Source organism: Plecotus auritus (genome assembly GCF_963455305.1).
Source record: "Plecotus auritus genome assembly, chromosome: 5".
NCBI classification, from domain to species: Eukaryota; Metazoa; Chordata; class Mammalia; order Chiroptera; family Vespertilionidae; genus Plecotus; species Plecotus auritus.
The window spans coordinates 171165006-171184481 of NC_137776.1; the positions used below are offsets into that span (position 1 = coordinate 171165006).

At 44.8% G+C, this 19476-nt stretch overlaps 1 protein-coding gene across 4 annotated transcripts in view; it reads left to right on the top strand.

Moving 5' to 3' along the window:
- The window catches only part of CDK5RAP2 (CDK5 regulatory subunit associated protein 2), a 152956-nt gene that overhangs the window by 36089 nt on the left and 97391 nt on the right, over window positions 1-19476 (top strand). For all 4 annotated transcript variants that reach the window (XM_080668557.1, XM_080668560.1, XM_080668558.1 and 1 more), the window contains exons 7-12: window positions 2011-2165; window positions 5789-5951; window positions 7043-7096; window positions 7952-8071; window positions 10769-10861; window positions 11883-12101. In XM_080668557.1, coding sequence (XP_080524683.1) covers window positions 2011-2165; window positions 5789-5951; window positions 7043-7096; window positions 7952-8071; window positions 10769-10861; window positions 11883-12101 — 804 coding nt within the window. The remainder of the gene's footprint in view (window positions 1-2010; window positions 2166-5788; window positions 5952-7042; window positions 7097-7951; window positions 8072-10768; window positions 10862-11882; window positions 12102-19476) is intronic.

The following is a 19476-nucleotide window of genomic DNA, read 5'->3' on the forward strand; positions in this document are numbered from 1 at the left end:
ATGACCGTGAGACTGCCCTAGCCCGTTTGGCTCAGTCGGCCTGTGCACCCCAGGGTCCTGGGTTTGATTCCGGTCAAGGTCATGTACCTTGGTTGCAGGCTCCTCCCCGGCCCGGGCCCTCTTAGGGGTGCATGCAGGAGGCAACCAATCGATGTGTTTCTCTCACATTGATATTTCTTTCTGTCTTTCCCTCTCTCTTCCACTCTCTAAAAAAATCAATGGAAAAATAGCCTCGGGTGAGGATTAAAACAAACAAGATGGTTGTGAGACTTTTAAGAGACTTAACCTAATCTTGCTCATTCATCTTATTTTTCCCAGTAAGTGCCTTCCAGTGTGTTGGGCTGCCAGTGTAACTGACAGTGCTGGGTTGAATCCCTGCTCTGTCACTTACTAGCTTTGTCACCTTGGATAAAGCATTTGCCTTCCCTGAGCCTTTGCCTCTGTAAAACGAGGCTCGCGATACCTGCTTTGCCGTAGTAATTATAGTAACAACAGCAGTACTAACAATTTATGGAAGGCTTACCACATATGAGGCATCCTTCTCAGTGTTTTACGTATATTGATTTAGGTAATCCCCTCAGCAAACCTAGGAGGTAAATGCTGCATCATCCTTTAACAACAGAAAGAAAAACATGATGACACCGGCACAGAGTGGCTGAGTCACTTGCTTAAGGTGACACAGGCAGGAAATGCCTGGTGGTCTGGCTGCAGAGCCTGTGTTGTATGTAAACTGCAGTAATCTGTCTCTCTCATGTCAGTGTTTAGGCTTGAGTGAGAATCAAAGATAATATAAACAGAGCTTCTGGTAAAACCTGGCATTGAATAAGCTCCCACTGAATAATAGGCTTCGTTGTTTGTTGTCTCAGAATATTGGGAAATGATTTTTCCCAGCTGTCATTGAGATTGACAGGCACGCCTCTTGGGGAGACAGTGTTCGGGAGGCACAGGAGGGAAAAGGTGGGGAGGAGGAAGTCACATTTTTCTTGGGTTTCCCATGATGCAGCAGGCACTTGACAGAGCCTCACAACAATTCTCTGATGAGATGGTCATTAGGAAGCTAGGTCTCAGAGAGGTTAAGCGACTATCCAAGGTCACACAGCAAATAAGTGGGAGCTGGGTTTTGAACCTAGTTTGATTTGACTTTCATCTTTGTGATGCAATCAGAGGCAGTTGGCATGAGCAGTCAGAGATACCCATCTACTTGGGTCACTTTCTTTTGTTTTTTTAATATATTTTATTGATTTTTTTTTTTTTTTTACAGAGAGGAAGGGAGAGGGATAGAGAGAAACATCGATGAGAGAGAAACATCGATCAGCTGCCTCCTGCACACCTCCCACTGGGGATGTGCCCGCAACCAAAGTACATGCCCTTGACCGGAATCGAACCTGGGACCTTTCAGTCCGCAGGCCGACGCTCTATCCACTGAGCCAAACCGGTTAGGGCTACTCGGGTCACTTTCATGAGCACCAGCGCCTTTGCCCCTAACACAGATGCTGCCTGCATGATTTAGATATTTCTTCTGTGAGTGCTCAGGTAGAACATATAGTTTTTCACCATCTAAATCACTTTGGAGATGGAGAAAATGTACTTAGAATTGTATCGTCATTATCTGAAAAAAAAAAAAAATACTGAGGGGGCGGTGGGGTGTGGAATGAATTTGTGTGGAGATTGTGGTGACTCTTTGGAATTTATGTATGTTTAAGTATTGAGAGGTACGTTATTCCTTGTTCTCATTGAGCTGTAAATATTGATCTGATTTTTCAAAACCACAACAGTTCTTATAGACTTGAGTCTTTTCCATTGGAAATGCCTATTACTCTTCAGGATACAAGAAGGAAAGATGGCTGGCAAATGTATTTATTACTGATTCTCCCCATGTAGAGTACAATTCAGGGAGGGGAAATGTGCCGGAGAAAAAGTCATAAATATTTATATTTTAATCCAATTTCCTTTCAAAGTGTTCCCAATTGTATTGAAAAATTGCATCAAATGCATTTAATTTAACTCTAGGATGTGAAAGCTGCCCAAGCAGAACTGGAAAAGGCCGCTGCAGGGACAGAAACAGAGAAGGCTCTTCGGTTGAGCTTGGAAAACAAGCTCTCAGAGATGAAGAAGATGCACGAGGGGGACTTGGACATGGCTCTGGTCCTGGAAGAAAAAGACAGGTCTGGCTCTTGTTCTGTGATACCCTGACAGTCATTTATCTGGCAGTCCTTTTCCCACCTTTTTCCTACTGGTTTCCCCAAGGTAAGAAAACTAGGAATGTGAGGACAGAGAGAGAGGTAGTAGATAGAAATTCATGCTGGAATTTTCTTCTCGGATACTAAATTTAGCATTCAGTTTTGGCTGTAAGCTTCCTGGTAGTCAAAGGAAAAAAGGAAAAACAATCTTGATGGACATAAGATTCACATTGTTCATAAAATAAAACAAGTTAGTAACTCAGGAGAAGCTCAGTTTTACTTGACATTGTTTAGACACTTCTCTTGTGGATCTTCTTGTAGGGAACAGTTAATGTCTACATCCCCACAATAAATACCAGTGCATTTTGTGTGACCTGTTTCGGACATATCTTTTAATGCAGGCTGAGGGCCCAGGTTTGTACAGTGCAAAGGGCCAAAACAGTGTACACCAAGTACAGAGCTCTTTGATGGCCCAGGAATAAAATGTGTGCCATTTGGACTAAGGTGACAGAACTAGGGATGGAGAAGAATAAGAGAGATATTTAGAAGGTAGGATCAATCACATGTTGGGTTGAAGGGCTTGGTGGCTTATTGGATTTGGGGCTGAGGGAAAAGGCTGCTGAGATACCCCTTCACCCACATGAGCAATGGTGGGATAGTATGGCAGTTGGCTGAGTGTGGGAGAAAAAGGGAGAAAGAGATGTTTTTGGGTAGAGGGGTGGGAAGATGAGCTTTCAGTTGGGACTTGTTGGGTTGAAGGATTGTGCTAGCCAAGAGGAGAGTCCAGGTGGTACTTGGGTATATGGATCAAGGCCCGGATTAGAGGAGATAAAGATTCATTCATTAGCCACCCACTGAGCAAGGCCTGGGTTGGGTGCCAGGAATGCAAAGGTGAGCACTGTCTTCCTTATAGGGAGTTCCCAAGTGTAGGAGGGGACAGATGTAAAGGGAAGATGGCGCTGGGGTTAAGTTCAGGGTTCTGTGCTGTGACAGAGGTGAGGGAGCTCTGCTTGGGCGAGGAGCAGGGAAGGCTTCTCGGAGGAGGAGTGCTGGGAGTTGGGTGAGGCAGCCTTGCTGAGTGAGGGAACGGCACATGCAGAGGTGTGGAGTCTGGCTCATTTCAAGGTAATTACAGAGGAAAGTGGTCCCCGATGAGATTTGGATTCTCATTTTTTTGGAAAAGGGAATTTGGGAAGGATTAATGTTTGTTGAGTTCTTACTGGCCCAAGTGGTGGGGTCTCCATGGACGTGGGTAGTCAGGTCAGGGCCTTGTGAAAGGCTTCGTCTTCCTGGGGTTTCCTAGAGGTCTGGCTGGATAGGCACAGAAACCTGAGTTGTCAGCACTGCAAATGCGTCTGTCCCAGGGGTAGGTGTCCCAGCCACACTCCCGGAGACCAAAGAGCAGCCAGGTGCCTACTCTGGGTTCCTGCTCGCTCTGGGCGCGGCCCTTTCTGGTGGAGCTCTCCTGGCTCTAAGGTCAGTGTTTCCTCTGTGAAGGCGGGCCCATCTAGGAAGCTAAGTCCATATGAGAAGGTGAGTGCTGAGCGCAGAATTGGAATAAGGGTCTCCGTCATGCCCTGGTAGATGGATCCAGATTGGCCACACACATTGGCCCGCCTTTGGGCAGGGCCATCACGAGGATGTCCTTGTCTTTCTGGGCCCCCACCACCCTTTTCAAAGGTGTGCACTTTAGCTACTTGATTTCCTTCAATCTGAACTTGAACTTAGTCTGTATCTTTAAGGTAGTTGACAGTGAAGAGCCCTGCAGTCAGGTTTGGCCTTTGGATATGTTTTATCTTTTTTTTTTTTAAGAGTTTAACTAAAAACATCTAATTTTATGTAAGAGTCTGAATTTCCAGATTCTCTTGAAAACCTGGGAGGTGAGGGAGGACGGGCCGTGGTATTGCTGGAGTGCGGCCGCTCCCTCAGGCGGCCCGGCGCTCCTGTTGGCCGCAGTCCCCGCAGGCCTGCCCTGCTCATTTCCGTGCCCAGCTGCACCTTGCTGTAAGGTCCCTATAAAACAGTTTTATCGAGGTGGAAGGTACACGCAAGGCAACACATGCATTTTAGAGTACAGTTTGGTGCCTTTACCTCTCCAGTGGATTATGTGATGATTTCAGAGTTGAGCCCCTAGAGGGCACTCTTACTTCTCTTTCCTAGTTTTGGGGGGTGTTGTATTGATGCTGCCAGTTCTCGCTGTATCCAGTTGTCTTAGTCCGTTTGGTGCCATAACAAAATAATACACACTGGATAGCTTATAAATAATACATTTATTTCCTACAGTTCTGGATGCTGGAAGTCCAAGGTCAGGGTGCAGCGTGGTCAGTGAAGGCCCCCTTTAGGTCCTCTTTCTCGTTGTGTCCCCCCTGACAGAAGGACCAAGGGATCTCTCTAGAGCTTCCTTTATAAGGCATCACACTCCAATTCACGAGAGCGCCACTGTCATGACCTTGTCTTCTCCCAAAGGCCCCACCTCCTAATGCTACCACTTGTGGGGACACACAATGTTCAGACAGTACGCCAGGTGCTCGAACTGCTTTTGGTGCCTTCCTCTCCTGCACTTGGGGCACCTATCCTCTTTCTGCCATAGTAAGTTGCTTTTTAGGCTTAGCTACAAACACTCTTAAGGTCTTTTGACAAAATGCTAATCATTGAATGCATAAAAAAAGTACTAATTATAGCAACTGTCACTTGTTGAGTTCTGCCATATGCCTGGAGCTGTGGAGGGCCCTTTTCAAAAGCTTATCTCCCTTCCACGTAAGCAAGTTATCCCCATTTTATAGCGGAGGAGATGCAGGCTTAGAGCTAAAATAATTTGACTATTTTGTCAGGGAGCAGTTAATAGAGGGAATTTGGTGGCCTCCAGAAGGGTGTGTTCAGCTCTACCTGAGGGGGCTCTCGGGGTGCCGATTGGCAAAGCTTCCCCGAGAATAATGTCTAATGAAGTCTGGTGTATGATGATTGTCTAGCAGGTGGAGGTGGCGGTGGAGTTGTGAAGGGCATTCTAGATACAGGAACTGTGGGAACAAAGGTCCAGAGGCCCAGGGGGGTGCTTCCTGTGAGAGGTGACGCCGAAGCTTCAGCAGGGCCTCTGATCTCGGCCCTAAAAGCTCTGGCTCAACTGCCTGCCGAGGAGTTCGTTCTTCATCTTGAAAGTCAGTATATTTTAAACTTTGCCCTGAGATGCCTTGGAGAGACGTTCTTTGTTTTTCACATTTACCAGAATATTTCTGCTTTACTGGTCATGTTTGTTTAGCCTTCAGTGCCAGATTGCTTTTGGAGAGAAGATTTCTTGGCTGAAAAAATTTAGTAATTCACAGCTGTCGGTGGTGGGGGCTGTTGAACAGCCGAGCAGGGGTGTGACTCAGTCAGACCATAGTCCAGCAGCTCGGAGGGTGGATCGCCCGGGGCCAGGCTGGAGGTGAGGGGACAGTTAATGTCACACGGATTCTGGCCTTTAGTCTCTGACGTGCAAAATGCGATTTCGTTCATGTTCAGTCACTGGACATGTCTACTTTGAAGATGTCTGGCCCCATTTTCTACCTCCTCCTGCTCCACTGAGCTGAGAGAGCAGTGTAGAATTAATATTGAAATCTGTTCTCTTTTAGACTGATTGAGGAGTTGAGGCTGTCTTTGAAGAGCAAAGAAGCTTTAATTCAGCGCCTGAGAGAGGAGAAATCTCAGATGGCGCCTGCTGCTGAGAATGTGTCATCTGGAGAGCTCCGAGGGCTTTCTGCTGCTTGCGGGGCTGAAAAGGAGAGAGAAACCGTGGTGAGGCCACGGGACATGGAGGGGGCTTTAGCTAGTACACCAGACTGCACGGGCCATGGGACCCACATGCAGGCCCCCTGGCTCACCCCCAGTCTGCTTCTGAATATCATCGCCCTGTGGGCTGAGGATCAGCAGAAACTTCCTGTCAGGGGCCTGGCATATTGTTTCCCTCCAGCCTTGTGTTCACAGAGTTGGTTAAAAAACCAGTCCATACCTGCTTGCCTCTGTTTTATTATGTGTTCATTTGTTGTTGCCTGGGGACTTGATCTTATTTTCATCCTTTGGATTTTCTTAGGATAAAATTGTGTTACTTTCTCATTTCACCTTTTGTGGTTAGAGGCAGGCTACAGGCCAGCTGTGGTCTGGAACTGCAGAGGCAGTGGGGACAGGCAGCTGCCCTGTCTTGGGTGTGCCGCACACAAAGGGACTCCGGGTGCCCCTCATCTCATCCGCCTGGCCACCTTGCGAGGCTGGGATCACCGTCCCTCATCGAGTTTAGAAACAGGCTCAGCTCAGAGATGTTGTTATATTTTCCTAGGCTCCAAGAGGTGGGTTACTAGTACTGATCCCAAAGTCTCCTGGGACCCCTCCCCACACTAGGCGGCCTCCACAGCAAGCTCTTTTGAAGAGGGTGGGCAGGACCTGGAAGTGCAGGTAGACCTTCCCATTCCTTTTGGACCACGGGTGCTGCTGCATGTGGTTTGTTCACCTTAGGGACATTCTGGATGCTCATGGAAGTCTTGACTTCATTATGGAGCAGGGTCTCCTTTGTCCCTAACACAGCAGTGACTTCCTTAGCCTCACCTGTGAGTTTTAGGCTGTAATCAGCCTTTGTCTCCTGCTTCTTTGAACCCTGTGTCTCACTTCCTTGGCCCTGTCCTTTCGAAGGCCCTTTTCATTGTCCAGTCGCCCTTTGGTTTACTGTCTATGGGGCTGGTGATCATCTTTACATTTTTCTTCACTTGGGTGGGACTTTGGGTGAGTTCCACAGCAGGGGGAACAGCAAGTAAATGAGGTGCTCATTCTAATTGTTTGGGGGAAGCTATTGGATTATGGGTCGCTTCTGGGCACCAATTAATGTCTTTTCTTAGGCTGCACAAGTGGAATGCCAGACGGAGAGAAATCGCTTTGAAGAGAGGATCCAGGTATGTTGATACAGTTTTAAAAATGTCTTGAAGATTTATCTTTGCCTCTTGCTTTATTCTGAGTGCAATGGATAATTCTGTGTGGCAATAGCTGTCACTCATTGAATGCTGCTGTCTGCCAGTCAAGCTTTAGGCACTATGGAGAGGGTTTTTCAGTCTTTGTAATAACTCCGTGAAGCAGGCATGCCCATCTTGCAGATGTGACACGGGAGGCTCAGAGCGGTGAGGTCCCTACCCAAGGTCACGTAGCTTGGAGTATAGTAGGGATTCAGACTTGCCAGTCTATGACTCCAAAGCCCTTGCTCCATGGTCCCTTAGTCTCAGCAGCTAGCATTTGTATAGCACCTGCCGACTTAGAAAGTGCTTTCACATCCATTATCTCAGTTGATCCTTACGACAGCCTGGGAGGGAGGCAGCAGTGAGTATCTTTAGAAATGAACTCAGACTATAAATGTATATGTTAGTCTCCATCAAACCAAGTTCTCTGCTAGAGTTTGTAGCATTAAGGAATGATATTAATGATCTGTTATTTCCCCCCAAATAACTGGTATGATTTCAAAGACTCTGATGTGACTGTATTCAACTTCCAGAAGGCATTGGAGTCCTTCCTGTAGGAATAGCTGTCATCTTCTTAACTGATCTGATCCCCTTCCTTTCACCCAGCCCTGTTGCCGAGAGCGGTAATACAGTAAGTTGGAGCTGATGCCACTACGTTCAGCTCTACTTGGAAACATTAATCACAGGCTGACAGGAATAAGATAGAATAACTGCATTTGAGTGTTCTCTTAAAGATATATACTGTGCATTTTGGTTGGAACACATCAACTTAGTGAATCTTTTTCTAATCTAATTTAGGCACTTCAGGAGGACCTGAGAGAGAAGGAAAGAGAAATTGCTACAGAAAAGAAAAATAGTTTAAAGAGGGATAAAGCCATTCAGGGTCTAACCATGGCATTAAAGTCAAAGGAAAAAGAGGTATGTCTGCTAGATCTCAAGTGAGATTTTTCTTTATTAGCTTCTGTGACTGGCCTGTCCTTCCCTGAATTTTCAGCTTTAAGGAAAAAGTTTGTAAAAGAGCTGAGTTGACTGTAGAAAGTGGGGTAGGGATCCTTTAGTTGATTAGAAGTTCTTTTGGAATGTCTAATCCAGCACTGTCCAATGCAAATATATGAGTTACATAATGTGATTTTAATTTACTAGTAGCCGCATTAAAAGAAGCAAACATATTTGTCATATATTTGCTAATATATATGACAAATATTATCATTTCAACATCCAGCCAACGGAACAAAATTAATAAAGAGGTATTTAACATTTATTTTTTTATTTTTATTTTTAGTTAATCCTCACCTGAGGATATTTTTCCATTGATTTTTAGGGAGAGTGGAAGAGAGAAGGAAAGACAGAGAGAAACATTGATGTGAGAGAAACACATCGATTGGTTGCCTCCAGACCAGGGCCTGGGCCGGGGAGAAGCCTGCAACCAAGGTACATGCCCTTGACCGGAATCGAACCCGCAGGCTGACGCTCTATCCACTGAGCCAAACCTGCTTAGGGCTTTAACATTTTAAAAAATCTGAAGTCCAGATATGCTTACAGCACATCTCAAGTCAGACTAACCACATTTCAAGTGCCCAGTAGCCACTTGTGGCTACCATATTGGACAGTGCAGGTCTAATCTTTGGAAAGCCAACAGAAAATTGAGATAATGGAGTTTTGGGGGGCAAGGCCAAGGTAGTTAGATAGGTACGTGGATTGTTGTCTTTGGGACCCAAGGTGGTGGCTGGTGATTCTGTGCTATTTTCTTGTCATTGGTGTAGCAATCTTGTGTCTCAGTTGGAGGCACAGAAACAGAGAAGCAAAATTTAGCTGTGCTCACAAGCCTAGTGGGGAAGAAAGATAATGAAGGTGTTGTGATTGAGGGAAGTACTGGGGCTGTGAGGTGGAGCAAAGGGGTCCTAATCCAGATTAGGGTTGGGAAGAGGATCTGGTGCTTCGAGGAGTAGGTGTTTGAGCTGAATCTTAAAGGATGAGTAGGCGTTGGTTGGGAAGGAGGACAGAAAAGAGGAGGCCATTTCATACAGAGGGGAGAACATTGGTCAGGCATTCAGTGGGGAAAGAGCCTGATATGTTTTTGTGGAACCAAAATCAGTTTGAGGTCATCAGAGCATCAAGTGCAGAACTTAAGTGAGGTGAGAGAAGAGGCTGGAGAGGTTGCCAGGGAACAGCGGTGGTGGTGGATCTATTCATGTTTCACTGCTTGGGTGACACTCCACTGAAGACTCTTAAGCAGGATGGGTGTGATCACATTTGCATTTCAGCCAGGTCTCTGCCTGTATCCAGAGAGTGGGTTGAAGGAGGGAGAGAATAGATGCAGGGAGGCCAGTAGCCAAGGTGAGAGCCACCTAATTCAGAAAGGCTGAATTAGAGCAGTGGTCACAGCAAGCAAGAGTGGTGGGGTGGGGCTAATTCAGGAAACAAATTTAGAAACAATTAATTAAAAGTATATGACTAACTACTATGCTGTACAGCTGACACAAATATAAAATAATATTGAATGTCAACTGTAATTGAAAAATAAAATTAAAAATAAAATAAAAATTAAAAATACAATCTAAAAAAGAAATAATTAATTGATTAAAGATTAGAAGTAAATTTGGGGAAATTTGATGGTCAGACATAGGAATGCAGAGAAGGAGTAATCCAGGATGACTTCTGGCTGGCACCACTAGAGAGATGGTCTTGCCACCAACTCCGCATGGAAAATGGAAGATGATGGTGGGATGAGAGGTAGTGATGGAAGTGATGAGACTTTTAGAAAGTATTGACTTTGAGGAGTCTGTGAACCATCCAGGTGAGATGTCCAGGAGACAGATCTGCAAGTCTAAAGCTTGGAGAGAGCTCATTAGGCCTGAAGGTAGGGATCGGAAAGTTCCTCTTCAACAGATTGAGTTAAAATTCTGAGAGTTGATCACCTTATCCAAGGAGAGTGTAGAGTGGGATAGAGGGCTGAGGATTGGACCACAGAGGCCATCAGAATTGAAGGTGCAGGAAGAGGAATGCACAAAGAAGACGGAAGAAGGAATGGCTGTCGAAGAATGAAGCCAACCAGGAAACTGGTGCTGAAGAAGCTAAAGGAGAGAATGAGTTTGAGTAATCACCACTGTCAGATGCAGCAGAGAGCTGGTTCCTAATAATAGTAGCTGTAGTTTGTGCTGGGAGTTCAGGGCCCAGTGGTGGAGCAGTTCTGGGTGCTGGCAAAGTCCAGGTGTGACCTTGGTAGCTATTGGCTGTCTCTGGGTAGATGGGAGTAGCCAGGCTAGGTTTTTGGGTGGCTCATCTCTATGGACAATAATAATTATAGTGACAGTATGAGCCAACATGATTTTAGCACCACTGCATGTTACCTTGTCAGCAATGCGAGGTTGGGTGAGCGGTGGTATCTTCATTTTATAGTTAAGGGAATTGAGTCTCAAAGAGATTAAGTTTTGTGCCTTGAGTGATCCAGCTAGTAAACAGCCAAACTAGAAATCCCACTTTTCTGACTTCAGGCTTTTTCTGACTACAAAGCCCTTGATTATAAGCTCAACCCAGCAGTTAAAGCAGTTGGGCCATGCGGAGATAGGAGGAGCCCAGTTGCACACTTGGCTGCTAGTCCTTATTTTTACCCAGGTTGAAGAACTTAACTCTGAAATCGGAGAGCTCAATGCTGCCTTTGCTAAAGTCAAAGAGGCCCGCCAGAAACCAGAGACCCAGAAATTCCAGGTAAGTGTTCACTTGGGTGAAGAAGTTCTCTCTTTGAACCTTTCTCCTGCTGAGGTCAGGACTTCATAGCTGAAAGGAACGGAGGAAAACTCAGTGGTCTTTAATAACAGAACCCTCTCATTCTAGTTAAATTGGCCTGGCCAAAGTGGCTCACTTGGTTGAACATTGTTCTGTGCACTGAAAGGGGTTGATCAGTGCCCAGTTGGGGCACATATGGAAGTCAGCCGATCAATATTTCTCTCTCATATCAATGTTTCTCTCTCTCCCTATCCCCCCTTCTTCTCTCTAGTCATGTCCTTAGTGAGAATTAAAAAATAAAAAAATAAATAAAATATAAAATTGTTTTGTTTTTTAAAATTATTATCTAATGAACAAAATAAATTGATGAACTAAAAAGATCCAGTGGCATAGAAGCATGGAACAGACTGATGAACCTCAGAGGGAAGGCAGGGGTGGGGTGTGGGGGAGGAGAGATTAACCAAAGAATTTATATGCATATCGGCATAACCCAGGGATACTGACAATAGTGTGATAAAGGCCTTGGGGTGGGTGCAGAGTGGAGGGGGGTCAATGGGGAAAGAAAGGGGATACCTGTAATACTTTCAACAATAAAGATAAATTAAAAATAAAACTTTACCAAAAAAAAAAGTTCTTATATTTCAAAGGAAAAAAATCATTATGAAAGTTACATACTCACTAAACTTAGAACATTTGAAAATACAGAGTAGTGAAGGAAGAAAGTCAACTGTGTTTCCACCCCATGAAAGAAAGTTACTGTTAAATTTTTGTACTTGCCCTTCTAGTCTTAAAAAAAGTTGTTTTTACACAGTTGTAGCTTCCCCCTTCCCTTTAACATCAACACCGTAATATAAACATTACCCTGAGTTATTTCACAATCTTCATATTATTTGTGCTCTAGGTCCTAAATGATGTTTTTATTAATCCCCTCCCTGCAAGGTGAAAAAGGAGCACAGATTTCTTGGTTTGTTTAATGAGCTACCTCCCCCTACCCCTCTTCTAGGGGACTGAAGATTATGAAGCTGCTCTGTTGGAAAAGGCAGCCCTTTTGGCTGAGCTGCACTCAGAAAACCTCACCAAGAGTACAGAGAACCACAGACTACGGAGGAACATTAAGAAAGTCACACAGGAGCTGAGCGACTTGCAGCAGGAGAAGGAGAGACTAGAAAAGGATCTGGAGGCAGCCCATCGAGAGAAGAGCAAGAGAGACTACACCATCCACGTGAGCACCCCTGTTCCCTTCTGAAATAGCGGGCAGTGCAGCGGGCTGGGGCTGTTCCACGTTATGGTTTTAGGGAGATTCACTGCAGAAAACTTAGAAAACCTGAAAAATTGAAAGAAGAAAATACTTCACTCATCTGATCACTTAGAAATGACCAGTTGATGTCTTAACTAGTTGATGTTTCATTCCCTTTATGTATACTCTTTCTTCCCTCACCCCACAGGCATTGGTATCAAACTGAAAATGCAGTTTTGTGTCAATTTGTTAAGTTCTGTATTCTCTCTTTGGTGTGTTGCCATGTTATGAATGTTCTTCAAAAACGTTTTTGTGTGTGTGTGTACAAGCCTAATATTTCATCGCCTGGATGTGCTACAATTTATGAGTGGTTTTTTAAAGGCTACTCTATTCAGCATTGGGTGTTAGCATCATAAAAGAAATCTCTGAACTTGGAAAGAAGAAAATAATTTATTTTTAAAAATTTGTATTGTATTTAAACTTAAGTATTCAGCATCCTGAGAGTCACATCCAGATACATAAGCCTTGGTGCGGTCAGGTAGGAGAGGGTCGGAGTTGGAGTAGTTAGTGGCACTCAGGTTAATTGGATTTCCTGCACGGGAATCTGGGGCAGGAAGAATTAGAGTAGAGAGCTCAGAAGAGAGACTATAGGTATCAGAGGTTAGTTCTCTGGGGGCTGCTATTGGCAGGGACACCAAGATCCATAATTTGAAATCCTGATGGTAATGCTGACGAAAGAATTGGAATACAATGTTTGTATACTTCAACAAAAACTTTAATGAACATTAGAGAGCAATAATGGAAATTTAGATAATTAAGAAATCGGCACCTACCATTCCAATGAAGTAACTCTTGTTTTTCAAGATCACCCTTCCGTGCTGTTTCAGCTGGACCCCCAATCTAATCAGAGGCTAAATACTGTCAGTGTTCTTTGGTCACTTGGGGCATGTCCCTATGTCACTTCCCTTATCATGGACATCTCCCCAGGTCACTTTCTCTGTTATGACATCTCCCATGTTGTATAGATTTCAGAGTAATTAGGTTGAATGGTGCATATCCTTCACTGAATAGATTCACATGATTACTTAATCATTTCCTCCTCTGTTGGACATTTTGGCTGTTTAAGTAATGCTACAGTGAACATCTTTGATCACTAAGGCATTTTCTCTTGAAATCCCTAGATATATTCCGAGGAATGAGATAATTGGTACAAATATTTTACACTAGTTAATCATGCTGACAAATTATTTGTCCAAAAGGCTGGTCCAGTTTATGTTGCCACCAGCAATATTGTAGAGTACCAGCTTGTTGCTTGTTATTAAAAACCTGTTCCCTGTATTTATTCAGTATTATTGAACACCAAACATACCTGCTGTAGATGTTGATGGAAATACAAGGTATGGCCTCTGAAAGTTTTATTTTTCTAAGGAAGTTGAAAATGTTATACATGACAAAATGCAAAGTAGTTTGAAATCCAGAGCTAATGAATGTAGTTTATATAGTCAGTGCAGAAGATCCTTGTAGGATGGAGTAGTCAGGGAGGCCTTCCAGGAGGAGAGGATACTTGAGTTGATTGAAAAGAGTGAGGTCTGAGTGGTGTGCCTTTGTGGATGAGGTAAGGATGAGACTGGCCAGAGAGTCCTTTTACAGAAGTGCAGTTTTCAGAGTCAATTTTTATATCGCTCACAAAATTTTTAGGTTAACAAAACCTGTGGCATAACAGGTTGTTGTTTTTTTTTTTTTTAGGTTTAAAATAGTTTGTTTTCTTTCTCCTTCACTGTCATCATAAAAATATTCAATAAAATTTGGATGGGGGAACATATATATGTGTATATCTATGTATTCATATGTGAAATATGTAATTTTTTTTACACTGTCACTTACTCTTGGCAATAAATAGCTAGATAACTATATCAAAAGGGTATTTAGCTATCTCTCTATTGTGAGACATTGTTGGTCCCCAAATTCACTTATTCACGTAAACTCTGGTGTTTCTAAAATAATGTTGGGCTACTGTTGATAAAAAGCTGCATTCTTAGGCAAAAAGGGACATTTATTGCCTTGTAACTAAATTGCTGGAAGGATGGATGACTGGGACACTGCCAGGATCTGGTCTCTGTCTCTCTGAGAGCTGACTTTTTTATTTTGTTAATTGTCACCTGAGGTTATTTTTTCCAATGATTTTTTGAGAGAGTGGAAAGGAGGGGGAGGGGAAGAGAGAGAGAGAGAGAAAGAGAGAGAGAGAGAGAGAGAGAGAGCCATCGAGCGAGAGAAACATTGATGTGAGAGAGACACAGCGATTAGTTGCCTCCTGCACCAGGGCTGTGGATCGAACCTGCAACCTAGGCAGGTGCTCTTGACCTGGAATCAAACCTGAGACTCTTCAGTGCTGGGGCCAGCGCCCTAACCACTGAGCCACTGGCCAGGGTGAGAGGGAGTGTCTTCTTTTTCTTGCATCTACTTCCTCCAGTTCCAAGTGGTTGGACCCATCCCTGCCAGCCCTGCCGGGATCCCATTTTCCCAGTTCATTACATAGAGGAAGGGGGGCTCACACTCCACTACCCCTGCTGTGTCTGTCAGGGTGGCCAGAGGAGTGAGATACCGAGAGGCCAGCTTGGGTCCCATGCCCGTTCTTCTTCGTCAGAAGTGCGTGTATGCCATCGCTGTCAGCTTCCCCTGGAGCCATGTGTTTGCTTGGAGGGGGTGAGCGAAAGCACTGTTCTGTTTCATGGCACTGGGCCTACCACAACCACAGCTGTGCACTCTGAGTGCTTTCCCCAGGTGAGCGTGTCTGTGACTCAGCTTCCTAGCACCTCGTGACTACTTTTCTACGTCACATATATGTTTCTGACAAGGTCATAATGGCTGTGGTTTCTTTCTTTTTGTGTATGTATTGCATCACAGATATCTCTATTTAACTTCTGGTTATATTCTAAGAATTTGGTTGTGTCCATCTCATATGAATGATTTACGCCTGATCTTGGGGTCACTGGCTTGTTCAGAGTCTGGGGAGACATCTGGGGTGATGTTTTTGCCTTAGGGTGCTTGGTGCATGCAGAGGCAGAGCACAACCATGGGCCTCGCATGTCCCATCAGCTTGTTCTGTTAACTGGAGCCCTTCTCTCACCAGCTGCTACTGCTGGTGCTTTGGATGGAAACAAACGGAGAACCAGACTTCTTAGTGTTTCTGCCCTGGCAAAGGAAAGGAACATTCACATATTTAGCAGGCCCTCAACTTGGCATGGGGACAGTTCCATACTGAGATACAAACAGAGTACCACGGAGCACGGAGGAAGGAAGTGCTTGCAGGATCAGAGCAGGCGCTGGGGAAAGTAACTTCTGAACTGGTTCTGAAGTTCAAGTTTAAGGTTGTTAGATAGGCAAGGGAGAGCAGGGGGGTTTTGCATGGAAGTTGAAGGTACAGAGGTGTGAGAATATATGTTGTTTTGGGAGAAACAAAATAAGAACATCAGCTTAAAGTATTCTGGTTATTTGAAGTTTTAAAAATTGTAAATTCTTTTCAAAACACTTTCAGAGGTTTATGGATCATCATGAAATGAAATGAAATGAAAAATGAAGATAAAGGCATTAGGGTGAAGGAAAAATAAGGTGACTGGTGAAATGGAATCAGTAAGTAGAAATGCAGGTTGTGATACCCGCCACAGTCCTGAAGAAGGGGCCTTAACTTCAGCTGGTAGCTCCTGGCAGTGCAAGTAAAAAGGGAAATTCAGTTACAAGGTCTCCAGTGTCTGTAAGATGAACATGTTAAGATAAAAGGACAGCTTTGCCAGCACTCAGGCCTGAGGGAAGTATTGCCTCTGGTGGTTTTTATAAAGAGTTCTCTGAGCAGTATACAGAATCTTTGACAATGCCCCATTCAATAAAAGCAATTTTGCACAGGGCCAGGTCAGTGTCATCCAAGTCGGTAAGCTTGTAAGCATTAAGTTAAGGTTTTCAGTCCCTGGGACTGTGTGTGGCTGTTTCCCATTATTCTCACGTCTTGGACAACTACAAAGTCTGTGGGAAATACTGTGGCCCTGTTTATAGACGTGCCCTGACTCCAAGCCTTAGCAGTGGCCCCCTACCCTGCGGTGCTAGATTCCATAGCATTCCCTGAATTCTTTCTAATGGTAAGCAATCAGCTCTCTTTTGGATGTGATCAAACCATCCTTTGCTCATGCCAAAAACATTTATTGCCGTCTCACTGTGCCTGCTTTTAAGCATTTCGGGGGAGACAATGCCTGTCTGAATAGAGGCATATGAATTCACTGTGTCTTATTGTGCATGAACGCTGAGAAGTTTGGCCCTGAGAGTCATTTCTCGTTTGTTTTAATTGCTGGCGATTGCAGGGACCCAGTGCCAGTTGACTCAGCATGTGTTGTAATGTGCAGTTTGTTCATTTGTTTACTCAAGGGACACTTCCTGAGTACTTGCAGTGGTGCAGGCACTGTGGGTAGGCTGTGGGGAATACAAATTTGTTTTTACTTTGGAAGTGTTTTTACAACAAGGAAGGTCAAGAATTGAGGGCCTCACAGATCTATCCCTTTTATTGTATTATGCCTCCTTGTCACCAGAGGGTTTCATATCCCTTTTAAGAAATTCAGCGGGCCTTCGCAAAAGCAAACAAAAAACCTAGGATGCCCAAGTCAGTGTCCTTACTGTGATGTTTAAAGTGCCCTAGTTTCTGTGGTCTGTCAGGCAGGCTGCTTGGATCCCCACATCCTTGCCCTCACATCTCTGACTCGGCTACATTGCTTGGTTCCAGAGACATAAGGCTCTCCTTTCAGTGTGTGCATGCACGTGTGTGTGCGCGTACATGTTTGTGTGCGTGTGTGTGTGCATTTGATGAAGGTGATAGAGCGGCACATCTTCATTTTAGATTTGCTATCTCTGGTTCAGGCGCTCTGTGTGCTATTCAGGTTGTGTGGGAGAGCAGAGCGAGTCCTAGTCTTCTTCTTCTCCTGTAGAAGTAACGTGTATTCGACATTGGCTTAGCCATATTCCCCAGATTGTGACATAATGCTCTCATCTGCCATGAGACCTGTCATCTGCTACTCTGACAAGTGTGTGCTTCAGTACCTGGGCACTTAGCTCTGTGGGAATGCATTTGCTGGCTAAAGGCCAAAAATCTAATTAAAGTTGTACCTGCCACCCAGCTGGCTAACCCAGTGTGCTATGACAGGAGCGGGTTTTAATTTCAGGGTAGTTCAGCCTGAACCCCTCCGGTTCTCACGTGCGTGTGTTGATGGGTAGCTCCAAATGAGATTGTGACAGCATCCAGAATGTCTCTTGGTGGACTGTAATCAAAACATGGCCCTTAGAGACAGTGTCTGTAGGCTGGCTGGTTAGGGCTAAGACCACAGACCTGAGGCAGTGTGATTTTTACCCAGGGCCAAAGCTCCCCTTGCCTTTTTTTTTTGTTTTAATCAGGTGTAAAGATTTTGAGTTGGTATCCTTGTAGAATCATATGCAGTTTAAGTGTCCTATGTTGGAAGAAGCTCTGTCTTTGCAAATTCCAGTTTCTTATAAGAGGCCAAATGCAGAGACTTCGGAGTCAAACTGGGTTTGAATCCTGGCTCCATCACTTGTGAGCTGTTGAACTATGAGGCAGGAACTGTGCCTCTCCAAACTGTGGGGTCCATTTCTCTTCAGAAGACAGATTAGTTGTAGGGATTACAAGGGATACCACTTAGCATCATACCTGGCACATCACAAATGATCAGTGAACAGTAGCTGTTTTCATGATGGTGATGCTGCCGCCGCCTTGGGAGCTAGAAACTTAGCCATTTTAGTAGGTGTCTTTGGAATAGTGGAAAACAGGGCTGGGCTCGAGTTGAAATCTCAGCTTCAGCAGGTGTTTAAGCCTCTAAGTCAGTTACTTAACCTTTCTAAACTAATGTTTTCTCTCCTAAAATGGGATTGATTGTATCTACTTTAGGATTAAATAAATGAATAATAAAATATAATGCATGAGAAAGCACCTACTGTGGTTCCTGGCACATAGAGGTAGATGCTCAGTGCATTACATTCCTTCTCTTCTTTCCTCTTTTCCTGTTTTTAATTGTGTGGCACGTGCTGGCTTAGGACTTTGAATGACAAACCATTGGCTGCTAGAATCTAATAGACACTGTTGACTAATAAATGTGGTTTACCTTTTACCAGTCAAGTCAACATAGCTGAAACTTTCTTCTTGGTCACCACTCACCTCTTCTCTGAAGAAAGTGCTTCTCTGTTTCTGTCCCACTGATGGTTCCCTCCAGAAAGGGAGTCAGAGCCCTTTGGAGTGACAGACTCGGAGTGAATCAGGGTCTCACGTGTCCGGCTGCTGGAGGAGCTGGTTTCAAGGCTGTTCCCATTAGTGTTCATATGGAATTGTTCGAAGAGAGGCCTTTCCTGATCTCTGGGTCTTATTTTAGGATTTCTGTGCCAGGCTCTGTCCTGGGCACTGGGAGTACAGGACAGAATCAAATCAGATACAGTCTCCGAGAGAATCTAGTAGAGAAATATAATAGAAATGCAGGCAAAGAGCCAATGCTAAGTGCTGAGAGAGGGATGGGCTACATGCTTTGGGAGCACAGTGCTAAGAGGGGAGGGGAAGGAGGGAAGGCTCCACTGAGGAGGTGGGTTTGAGTTAAGACCGGACGGGAGGTGCAGATGCATTCCCAGGAGAGGGAAGGCCCATGCAAAGGCTTGGGGGCCTGAATGAGCCTGGCACAAGGGAGAACAGTAGTGGGGCTGGAGGAGAGGGCAGGTATGCTCCATGGCATCATCCAGGTGGGGTTTGGAGAGCTGTGGTGCCTGGCAGCTGTTAAGTGACTCAGCTGGGCCTTGACCCCTGCACAGCTTCATTTCCTTTGTTATTTCCATCGTTCTGGTGAAAGCTACATTGAGCTCCTTGCTCGGAACTCCTGCAGTCCTCACAGCCAGAAACACACGCTGGTTCTCTGTGACAAGGGCTGTCTCCTTCCAGTGGCTTCGGTTTATTTAATTTTTTAGCATGTGGCTTCTTTGTTCAAATGAACTCTTCTGAAGAACAAACATATAAAAGTAGAGCTGCTCAGGGTGAAGTGAGGGAGGAGGCCTGGTACTCCCCCCTTCCCCACCATGTCCTGCTTCTGCCACAGCCCCCAGGAGCCACGAGGCTCCCCAGAAGGGGGCTTGGACACCTCGTCTCATACCAATTCTGGGAATTCGTACATCACTGAGTTCCTACACCTCATTAAGATTTTGGAGAGGTTTCCTTTGTATATTTAAAGGTAACCACTGAGCACTTTGACAAGCTTTTTCACAGCGAACCTGATAAAGTAGAAACTTGATGGATGAGAACCTTCTCATTCTCCATCTGGCCAGAGATAAAACA